The 11,679-nt window shown below is 34.5% G+C and overlaps 1 protein-coding gene across 6 annotated transcripts; it reads right to left on the minus strand.

The window, feature by feature from the left end:
* Positions 1-470: 470 nt before the first annotated feature.
* On the minus strand, positions 471-7,759 carry LOC143583683 (splicing factor U2af large subunit A-like). Of its 6 annotated transcripts, none has more exons than XM_077065926.1 (18): positions 7,564-7,759; positions 6,221-6,417; positions 5,948-6,049; positions 5,669-5,730; positions 5,044-5,117; positions 4,917-4,961; positions 4,762-4,821; positions 3,985-4,045; positions 3,752-3,867; positions 3,545-3,660; positions 3,334-3,432; positions 3,161-3,236; positions 2,980-3,068; positions 1,464-1,527; positions 1,235-1,324; positions 1,050-1,131; positions 894-961; positions 471-786 (listed from the first exon to the last, which is right to left on the minus strand). In XM_077065926.1, exons 1-18 carry the CDS (start codon positions 7,645-7,647, stop codon positions 649-651), a joined length of 1,623 nt encoding a protein of 540 aa, XP_076922041.1. In that variant the 5' UTR covers positions 7,648-7,759; the 3' UTR covers positions 471-648. The 6 variants fall into 6 exon arrangements, with proteins under 6 accessions (XP_076922041.1, XP_076922040.1, XP_076922038.1 ...); XM_077065925.1 differs by having other exon boundaries at positions 473-786; positions 1,464-1,530; positions 5,044-5,114; XM_077065923.1 differs by having other exon boundaries at positions 473-786; positions 1,464-1,530.
* Between the last annotated feature and the right edge of the window lie 3,920 nt (positions 7,760-11,679).

The raw sequence follows: 11,679 nt of genomic DNA on the forward strand, positions 1-11,679 counted from the left end.
TGAGATAGAATCTAGATCCACCCTTTCATAAGCATGTGTTGAAAACCATTAACTTAAACTAGTGAAAAATAAAACTGATATTTTAAAGTGTTTGAATGTTTCTAAAGAAAACCATGCATAAAGTTGAAAACAATGATATGTATTTTAGAGGTGTTTGAATGTTTCCAAAGTTATCATTGCAACATTAGCAATCAAATGATTGATTAACACAAAAAACCAAAAACTGAGCCTTGTAAGACTTGAACCCATGACCTTTCAAAGATAAAACAAGGGACTTTCCACCAGACCACATCAACATTAATAGTATGGGTTCCAAGTATTAAATCTTATGGGGTCCTCAAAAAATTTAATATACCGCTTCTAATAAATTTTTAAAAAACATTGGTGTCCCGGGACCTCGATCCACACTATGTGGGTCCGCCCCTGGAGCCAAGTATGTACAAATAAGATGAAATGTCAATTTTACCCTTCGTCGCAATGCATGTGAGGGGATCTAGATGTAAAACAATTTAGACAAAAATCGACCGCTACAAGTCCACAAAATATTTCTGGTTACAATATATCAAAACAAGTCTTGGTGGTTTCATTTTTCAAATTAATGTATGATATATAAAACAAAATAAAATATTTTCGTAAAAGACAAATAACCTAAGCCCCGTATTCGCCTTGATAATATTTATCCTCCGGATAGTAGACCGCAGTCACCACGTTCCCTCCGAACTTCCGCCCACTCAAAGAATCCTTTGCCTTGGCACAATCAGAGGGGTCGGCATACTCCAAGAATACCTGACGATATACAATTGCTTATTGTATTAAACATAACTGATATTAATTAATTTATATAAAAAGTGTGGCTTTGACATTAACTACAGATTTACACATTTTATACATACCTTCCCAAGACCAACAACTTGTCCTCCATTTGGATCAGGGCGAGGGATTACAACATTCGTCAAATCACCTACAAATTTCAAAACAACGAAGAGGTTATGGTTTATAAAACAACAAACGTAATTCCAACATTAATGAGATATGAGGATGTTTGTTACCAAATTTCCGTCCTTCTTCCCTCATATCCTCTAATATTTCTTCGTATTCTCCATCATCCATCAATTCATCCACGCTTATCACCTTCATTGCAACCAAATGCCATAATCATATTTATTAATTCTATAAATAAATATGTACTAAATAACTGGTTTTAAGCATATGTTTGGGTGGCTTTGTATTTTACCTCGGTCAAACACAAAACTTTAGTTGGAACCTCCTCGGGTCCTCTAGGCATTCTAGGAAGATTAAATCCACCAACCTGTAAGGCCATTTTCTACAAACCAAAAGCAGATATTGTTATTATTACTCTGATTATTATTGTTATTATTATAATTATCATGTATCAAGAGTAATGATAATACTATATTATTATTATTATGCAACTAAAAGATGTGAAGTTTGTTCCGATGTACCTGCATAGCTATATGTTGTTGCGCTTGGGCTAATATGGTCTCCTGTTCCGATTTCATCTGTCCACTGCTGTAAAAAATAAAAAAAATATCCTGCTTAACTTTTAATCATTTATTGAATTGCAATTAAGGGTGGCAAACCCAACCCAAATGGATTGTTTTGGGTCAAGATGGATAAGCTTTAAAAGTAAAACGGGTTAGGATGGATCAAAAAAATTCTTCAAGGAGGTCAGGATGGGTAGGAAATATACGAGTGAGTTTCATTTATAGGTTAAAATGGGTCAAAACAAAATACCCAAGTTATCCAAAATTTACCTAATTCAAAATACCCAAACTATCACGTGCGAAACAAAACTCATCCGAAACCCAAAAAACGATCAAAACGAATCAAAAACCCCGAACCGACTAAAACGAAACAAAAAAAAAACGAAATGAAACCGAAAAAGTGACCAAAACGAAACAAAAAAATCGAAATGCAACCAAAAAGCTAACCAAAACTAAACAAAAACACCAAATCGACCAAACCGAAACAAAACTGAATCGAAATAGAAAAACGACCAAAACAAAAACAAAAAAAACCGATATGAAACGGAAAAGCTGACCAAATCGAAACAAAAAAAAACGAAATTCAATTGAAAAGCTGACAAAAGCGAATCAGAAACACCGAACCGACCAAAACAAAACAAAAAAAATGAAACGAAACTGAACCGGAATAGAAAAACGACAAAAACGATAAAAAAAAACCGATATGAAACCGAAAAACTGACCAAAAGCTTAACAAAACGAAATAAAAAAACTGAAACGTAGCCGACCAAAATAAAACAAAATGAATCGAAACAAAACAAAAAAAACGAAACGAAACCGAAAAAACTGCCAAAAACGAAACAACACTGAAACCGAAAAAACCGAGAAATCGAAACCGAAGTCATTGAAACCCACGAAACCGGGAATGGACTAAAACAAGCTCCATCCAATTTTATTTTAAACAAAGCCCACGAAACAGAATAGAAATCGAGTAATCGAAAACAAAATCATTGAAACCGAGCATATACCGAAACCGACCAAAATGAAAAGGAAAAAAAACAAAACCGAACCGGAAAAATACCGAAAAACTCGAACCTGAACCGTTACAAATACGTTTTTTTTAATGAACGAGGATGATGGGGGAAATATTTTAGTTATTTTACATTTTGCGTTTTTTATTTATATTTTGAGTAATTATTTTTTTTAATAGTTTTTTTGAATATTTTTTTGAGGGGTTTTTAAAACCCTTTGTATTTCAACCTTCACTTGGGTCAAGATGGGTTAGTTTTACCCATCTTGACCCATATCAATCCTAACCCTCTATTTTAAAAATCCATCCTGACCCCATACCCATTCTAACCCATCACCCAAATGGCCAAATCCAACCCAACCCACTCTCACATTGCCACCTCTAATTGCAATCATGTTTTGACGAGAAAATGCGGATGCTATCAAATATCATCCTGACAAATATAAGCTACTTTTACACACAAACCTGATGGTTGCACGCCTGACCGTCAATGTTTTATCACCCATTTTTAATCCATTCAGTGCAGCACAAGCAATATCTGTAGCTGCTTGATCCTGAAGGCAAGTTATAACTCATTTTTATTAAAATGATAAAATAGAGTTATAATTATAATAAATAGCTAAAGAGAAATTTTGGCATTCTTTACCTCATAGACACAGAACCCGTACCCTTTTGAGTTTCCAGTATCTCTGTCCTTAACAAGGTCAAACCCACGCAACGTTCTGTATCATTAAACGTTTACATTACATCATAAGTACATTCTAATAAATATTTTGTTGCAACAATATAAATATAGAGCAGCATGTATAAAGCACATACCCAAAGGATTCTAGCAACTCCCTTATTTGTACCTCAGTGAAGTAATACGGTAACCCCCCAACAAATACGCGATCAGGTCCTTCAGCTCCACCAATGCCACTAATTATAACAAAAAAAGTAAACTTGGCTTCAGGGTGACGAATCAAAACATAATAACTAACAACAAAATAATAGTTGCGTGATAAGAATCAATAAGAAAAGACAAACTTACCCTGGGGTAAGACCAGCAGCAGCTAAATTAAGATTTGGATTTGGTTGACTTGGACCGAGTGTTGCAGCTAGTGAAGGATTGTAGTCAGTAGGTCTTCTGACTCTAACAGACACTCCCTGATAAAAAGCAAAAGTATCAAATGAGGAAATAGCTAGCATGTGTGCATAAGCAAGTGAATGAAAAAGGTTCAATGGAAATTGTGCATGCCTCAAAGATGATCCCGTCTAATGCCATGGCATTACTTGCTTCTTCAACCGTTCTCATCTCTACAAACGCAAACTTCTTTTCATGGTTAATGTAGACATTAACTACTGCATCACCTGCTATTAGAATATTGAATTAAGCTTTATATATTAATGATAGCCAATCAAATAAAAGAAAAGAAATGTGTGTATACTAATAAACCAAAATAAATTTCAAGTTAATGAAGCTTAACCAACCTGGCCCAGCAGAATTTCCTCCTATGGCTGTCATAACATGGCTAAAAAAGGTTGCTATTGTCTGCTCCAAACATACAAAAGGGGTAAATGAAAGTAAAAAAAGAACTCAGTACTGAGTAGGGGTGATTAACGGGCCGAAACAGAACCATGAAACTGTTAATATCAGAACAGAACAAGAAAAAAGTAGATTGGTCACGGGTTGGTCCTCACTGGTAATACAGCTTGGCTCTTTTAAGGTTCTAGGCCAACATCTCAATGATTGATCTACCAAAAGATAAGATTATGTTGCTACAACTGTTCTGAACCATATGCATTTGTTACAAATGGGCTGCCAGTATGTATTTTTCACACTCCCATACAGTTTTTTTCAATGCAACTCCATTTCCAAATAATAGTACTTCAAATTAAAGAAAAAGAAAACATATTCAAATAACAATAATTTGAATATGTTTTTTCTTATTTAAAGTACTGCTAAATGAAAATATAATTACATTATAACCTTCTCTTTTATCGTAAAATCATGAAAACAACATGCTGAATATAATTTGAAACAACTGTAGCAGCCCATAACCTTGCTTTTATACAACCCAAAACATTAAAGTGGCAGCCCAGAACCCTAAAGTCCAGACAATCTGTCCTGTGAGAATCGACCCGCGTGACCCCCGATACCCAGGACCAACCCACTTCCTTTAGTCCAGATCTCAGTTCTAATGTTATAAATTTCACGGTTCCAGCACGGTCCAATCTGATTAAATCACCCTTAGGTAGATGTAAAACCTGTTCGTTAGCCAGTGGTGGCAAGCCACCAACATATACTCGACGTGCATGCCTTGTGGCCTATAAGAAACAAAAAATGATCATCCACCAAACTGTGAAATTTGATATCTAAACTTTATTAAAAACAAATAAGTAATCAAGCATTGCATGCATACCTGCTGAGTCATCGCCTGAGCAGGCATCAAGGGAAGGCCTCCCAACTGGTTTTAAGATAGTCAAAGTCAAAACACAGAAAGGAACAAAACAATCCAACAAAATTTTTATCCATTAAACAACAATTACCTGTGCCGTCCCAAAGGGAAACATGTTCTGGAACATTCCAGGCACTGATTGAGGAGCATCTGCCACTTGTCCTGCTTAATTTAAAACATATAAAAATATAGTATTCATTAAGCAAGGAAAAGAAAAACTGGTGATTTTTGTAGAAAAACAACTAGAAGTTTATCTTGATATGCATCAATTATACAAAAGTACAAGGACAAAAGTATAATAGACCTAGTCCTTACCTAGATTTATACATGATTCAGTACTAATATTAGAAATTAATTTCTGTCACTGCAGATGCTTGAAAACAATTGCAAGTGTACCAAATCATACGTCTGGAGATCCAGCTAATTGAAGGAGCATTGACTGAATTCCTCGTTCAACAAAAAATCTACAGTGGTGGGTACCAGGTAGCCCAACATTGTCTTCTTTTACCAATATCATACCCAAAAACACATACAAAACCACACGCAACAGCCAACAACACAACAATTGTCCTCAGTTTTGGTAATAAACAAATTAACAATACAATATGACACAAATTAAACAGAACAAAAGCAGCACGGGTATATAAACCAATGTGATACGTATACAAGGAAAGCTACTAGCATAATAGTGTAAGATGAAGGTATTAAGTACTAACCGACTGCACCAGGCAAAGTTGCAGCAGTAGGAGGTGCCATGTCAAAACCACTTGTCCTCTTGCTGTAGAGAAAGATACAGTGTAACAGGATAATAACTGAAACTAGAACTTGTGTACACATATTTACATATTGATCTAGTGTTTCAAATATTATTAATGCCTAGTTTCCAGAATCAAGATAAATTTATAGTCTATAAAAGAGTGCATGACGTACACAACCAAATAAGCATCACTTAGATTTCAGATAATAGCATATGTTTAAATGAAGCTAGCAAAAACCTTTTAGAGCGAGATCTAGAAGATTCTCTAGATCGATCAGGTGATGCAGAACGTGATCTGTGTCTGTGATGTCTTTCTCTATCTCGATCATAATCATGGCGCCTGCATAAGTAAATTGTGTGTTCATAGGCCCATGGTTCAGAATCATTACCCACAAAATGCAGCATGTAATATTAAATAACTCTCTTCTTTATTTATAAACTATCGATTCTCTTTTTTTGGCCAACTTATTTAAAAAGAAAAAAAAATGATCAGAAAAATCCCAATATTCACCTGCTATAGTCACGATTCCTGGAACGCCCATCATCATCATTTCTATCCCTGCCACTTCTTTCTGGATAATCCCTGTGTCGTCTGTCTCGATCTTTCCCCCTATCTCGATCACGGTCCCGATAACGATCTCGGTTCCGATCACGATCCTGGTCCCGATCCCTAGTCTTTGATCTCTCACTGTCTTCACGAACTTTGTGCTGCTAAAAAAATAAGATCATATTTAAAGGAAAAACAAGCCATGAAAACTAATAAACAAAAAAAAGTATAGTATCACAAAAGAAAACAAACTCGACAAATATGGAACAACTATCATATTGCAAGAAAAAATGCATTTAAAGATAATTGCAATAGCAGTATCCATTATCCTTGAGGTGAACTTGAGAAATTTAAGTTACAAGTGGTTTAACTTCAGTACATAATACACAATCACATAAAATATATAAAGTTAAAAGAACTACATCATCTTACATTGGTAACTAACTCCAGACTCTGGAGTCCAGAGATGTTTACTTGTTAGAAAGGGAGAAAAGCTTAACAAGAAGCAAATTAACAAAAGCAAGTTAGAGATTATGTAAGTTTGTATTTCAGATTAAATTAGCCATTGTATCAACTTAGTTTTTGACTTCTTTCAGTATGATCTTAACTCACTAAAAGCAACGAAAGCAGCAAGCTATCCTAGCCTGTTATTAAAGGTTACACTCATGCCGAGTTAACCATTTGTGTATTCCAAGTTGCTATAAACGACAACATAACTTCAAAATTCAGAAAACTTGAAATCCATCTGATCACAGCCTTAATTCTATAATGGTTTGTTTGGTACACTGTTGGAATCGATGATCAATTACCAAACAAGTAAAGGAAATGCAATCATAAACATATGGACAGTTCTAATCCCGTTACAGTATCTCAAAACATGTCTGCGAAGCCACGTTACACCACATCATCAGTCATGAAAAACACGCAGGGAATAATATACGTATGTTATCTGGATTATTGACCACGAATCAAGTCCTAATATAAACATCATAAATCATGAATACAGAAGTTATAGACAAAAATGTTGAGGCCCTATGTAAAGTAAAACAGCTCACACTCTTCTTTTGATTGCGAGTGAAGGCATATCAATTTTATACCTAACAGATGAGCTACTGGTTCTGAAAAACAAATTATGTACACAGAAACTGCTAGTGTGAATGCCTGTCGAAAACTAGTGATTAATATAATACACATAACATCATCATTCATCAACTTATTAAGTTAAACTCAAATTCAGCTGAATTTATACTAATTGCGATTGATCATGAACAAATTATTATAAGGAAACAAAAAGTATGAAAATGAACCTTGAGAAATTGAGAATCACGTTCTTCAAATAAATCGTAAGGCGAAGAACCTCCACCGTCGCCATCAGCGTGTCGAGAAGACATCGTAGCTCCAATTGAATTCGAAGCAATTATGATAATAATAATAACAATAATAATAATAATAATAAGTTGTATCAACTGACTGTTTTGTGCCCTAGAACCAGGAAGGAAATCAATCTGGGTGATGTTAATGTTATTCGGTTGCTACGTATCTCTTTTCTCAATTAGTCATGGGCTCCATGTGCCTGCCAATAATACAAGCCCAACTTTGACTTATTAATCGAAATTCGATCTCAATAAATATTTACAAACAGTCTCAACTTTAAACGTATTTTTCACCAACAATCACACACTAACTGAAGGTTAACCCTGTTAAGTCTAAGACAGCGCCTTGACAGGGTTAAAGGGTTGGCCATTTTTGGGGTGTAACTTGGTTACTGCCCGATAGCAACTTGGTTATTGAAGGTCAACGGATAATGAAAATTATTAGCAACGTTGTTCATGCGGTAACAGCTTAGTTCATGTGGTGGCAATTGTATATATGTGTGGCTTATGAGTTGATTAACAAAGATGTGTTGTCATCTTGTACTTAGTAGGATCTTAACACTTTGGTACTGAAAGAAGTTTATCATAGTTGTTTATAAAACGTTGTGATAGCCGACAATTCACCCCAGTCATTTTATTGGCTCGACACCTATATAAATGAATCAATTTTTCGAATTTCATAATCGATTTCCATTTGAATTTCATAGATAATAATTTATCATTCTTAGAGAATGCACTTTGTCTTTGTTGGCTTATTGATGTTATGCTCGGGGTACTTTAATCTAGAAGTAAATTCCATGCACAGTTAAGAAGTTATCTAAGGGGATGTTTGGTTCATTCAGATCTGAATGAACATCTGTCTCATTCAGCAACAACAATAAATCTGAATGATTCATACCAAACTTTAACCATTCAGATGACAACCTTTGAAGTATCACCATATTCATGGAGAATCCCAATAGTACTTCAACAGTTCAACAAGTTGCCAATTATGCTAGTCTTGGAGTTTACTATACCAGTTTCACATACATTGTGATCAGTGCGTCCTAAGTCCTAAGTCCTAACATAAACTTTAATGTTACGTTATTAACATGTAAGGTTAGCACATTGACAAGAACCACAACAAATTCATAATTTGTGTGTAATAAACTTAAATAAGGAACACTTGAGTAATTTTAAAGAAAATGGCTTTAATATATATATATCACTTGAATAATAATATAAGCCCTCCATTTACCAATTTCCACCCCGATTATCTTTCTTCGGCCCTGAAGGAGGCGGGGTGTTCTCCCACCCACCCCAAGCCATTCAGCACCAATTTGCTCTGCTTCTCGCGCTTTTTCTTCTTCTTTGTCTCCTTCTCGAATCAATGTGGTGACCCCGAGCTTGGGTGTTTTTTGTCGGGCCCGAGGGACACCGGATGGTGTTTTTTGAACTAACCTGTTTGATTGCTAATTCCTTTTAAATAAATTTTCAACATTCCTAACACAAACTTTAAGGGCTTTACTGACCTGTTTGTTATTTATTAACTCTTAGGTTAGGAACCCGTGTATTACATGTGTTAGTCAATGAAAACAATATATTTGATAAATCTTTAAATACATTATATGATTAAAATTACGTATAACATATAATATTGAAAAACGAAAAGTTCATAAATCTCTAAATTACAAATAAGTTGCAAATTTTATATATACAAATAAATTGCTCCAGTTTTACCGAAACATTAACAAACCATACGTTATATAACAACAAAGCATATACAAATCATATACAATTTTTTTATCTGAACTAATTGCTAGTTTCCCTAAACATTGATAAGGCCATCTGATGTTCAATTATTGCTTCTATTATTACCTGCAATTCACAACAAAAATAACCAAACTAACTATGATTTAATACCCAACACTTGTCTCATTCATTTAGTTTGATTTCTACATTCATAATCAGTCAATAGATCGAAATAGAGAGGAAAAAAAGTAAGGAAAGATTGGCTAAATTCTTTTTCAGCTCAATTTCAAAATAATAAGACTTTTGTATTCATATGTAACACTCATATTGCTAATCAAAATACTGGACAAGTAATGTTCCGATTCCAACTGGTTCATACGAAATTAGTCACTTTAACCTTCTACCCAACCCGCTTATGTTGTTGATCTTGTAAATAAGGTTTTTTGGTCAAAATAACCTAGAATAATCTGATTAATTGGTGTCTACCCAACTCGCTAATGCTTCTGATCATGTTTTTATCATGGTAACATCCAACTTTGTCATTGACAAAGGAGATCTATTGCATACAACTTGGAACAAAATATAAACCAAGAGTCAATATACTTCAGGTTTGTGAGAAGATTAAATAAGTCATTTGGGCAATCATAATCAATAAAAGGGGTGGTATAATGAACATGACTTTATAATATAAATCAAACTCCCTTAGTTGTAATCCACAATAAGGCTAGATAAGGAATGAATGGGATAATGATAAGGCTAATAAGGAATATTTTAAATCTTAATTAAATTTTAGTTTTAAATTAATAAATTTAATTAGAAATTATAGGTTAAACATGAGAATGCCACTTAGCAAACTATTAGACCAACTAATAAGTTTATTGTTCAACCAACATTTTTGTTTATTATAAAAGTAGATTTTCAGACACTCTTTAAATAAACATTTGTTCGTTCATAAAGTTCATTCTAGGTCAAATGCAGTTAATAATTCACCCTACATTCAATTAATAATTAAAAGCACTCATTAAAAAAACATAAAGCAGCCAGGTTGAAAAGATTAATAATCATCAAAATCATGATAATCACTTTCCAAACACTCCCACATTACATTCTATCTTTTCATGCCATGCGTACTTTTGAACATGTACCAACTCAGTCTCCCACAATCATTTCGACAAATTAACAAACACCCATGATGCATGTTCACTTCAACATGCATGTGTCCATCATCACACACACACACATACTGTGTGTAACCAAGATAGCCATTTATAAACCACTTCAAAGTACCAGTTTGCATGTTTAATGTTTCATGCTTCAAGAAACAAATATGCAATGAAGAAAGATATATCCAAAGAACGCGTCGTCCATTCACCGTGGCGTGAAAGATAAACGCAGCAAGATATGTACGGCAAAAGGGTCAAGGGATCGGCGCATTCGGTTATCAGCCAACACTGCAATTCAGTTCTATGATGTGCAAGACCGGTTAGGGTTTGATCGTCCTAGTAATGCCATTGATTGGCTCATGAAGGAAGCTAAAGCCGCTATCGATGTGTTAAACGGTGATCAGTATCATCATCTTCATGATTTGCTGTTACCGGATACCGCAAACTGTGTTTTCAATCTCTCACAGGCGTTTCATCGAACTTCGAGTCTCCCAAGCCAAGAAAATATGATTCAAGATCAAGTAACTAGCTTTAACAAATGTCAATCACAAGATGCAAATCTGATCCCTATTGTTCAAGATTCTAACGTCCCGTTGTCAACGAATATTCGGCAGTTTTCTTGGAACCCTAATTACAATGAAGCTGAAGGTTTTGAATTTGTGAACCCTCCTGAAAGTTATGGGTTACCGGGTGTTTGTTTTGAGCAAGGGGTTCGAGTTCAAGAAGCGGTAATGATCGATTAACTTGTTCGATTATTAGGGTTTCCATTGTTATCTATATACTGATGCTTTTTGTTTCTGGAGATCCAGGAGAAAGAAGATGACAGGAGATATGATCAAGGGTATGTGTTTTAATTAAGGATTAGTGGGTTTGTTTGTTTCCACCATGTATGGGTACTTGGTAGTGAAATTGGGTTTCTTGAAATCAATTGATAAATTGAGTTTACATGTTTGTGGGTTTTTGTTTTAGAAGGTTGTGTTTATGGAATTACAGGTTGATAGATTTTCGATGCTAAGGTGATACTAGAGATACTAGATATAGTTAATGTGTTTCTCGTGTGAAATAAACTAACCTCTTGGTTTATATATCGATGCACATTTTAAATCAAGTCATGTTTGTGTCGTGTTTATGTCGACGTGTTTAGTGATTATATGTA

This window comes from Bidens hawaiensis, unplaced genomic scaffold, assembly GCF_021521415.1.
Source record: "Bidens hawaiensis isolate Kalapana, Puna unplaced genomic scaffold, B.hawaiensis_p1.1 tig00032491_1, whole genome shotgun sequence".
Lineage (NCBI taxonomy): Eukaryota > Viridiplantae > Streptophyta > Magnoliopsida > Asterales > Asteraceae > Bidens > Bidens hawaiensis.

What these genes read in the sequence shown, in the direction of transcription:
- LOC143583683 (XM_077065923.1), bottom strand. Translation starts at nt 7,647, where the DNA reads ATGTCTTCTCGACACGCTGATGGCGACGGTGGAGGTTCTTCGCCTTAC. An exon ending in TAGACGGGATCATCTTTGAG is followed by an intron (nt 3,661 to 3,751) that starts GCATGCACAATT and finishes GCTTTTTATCAG; the next exon opens with GGAGTGTCTGTTAGAGTCAG. An exon ending in AACAACATATAGCTATGCAG is followed by an intron (nt 1,325 to 1,463) that starts GTACATCGGAAC and finishes TTTGGTTTGTAG; the next exon opens with AAAATGGCCTTACAGGTTGG.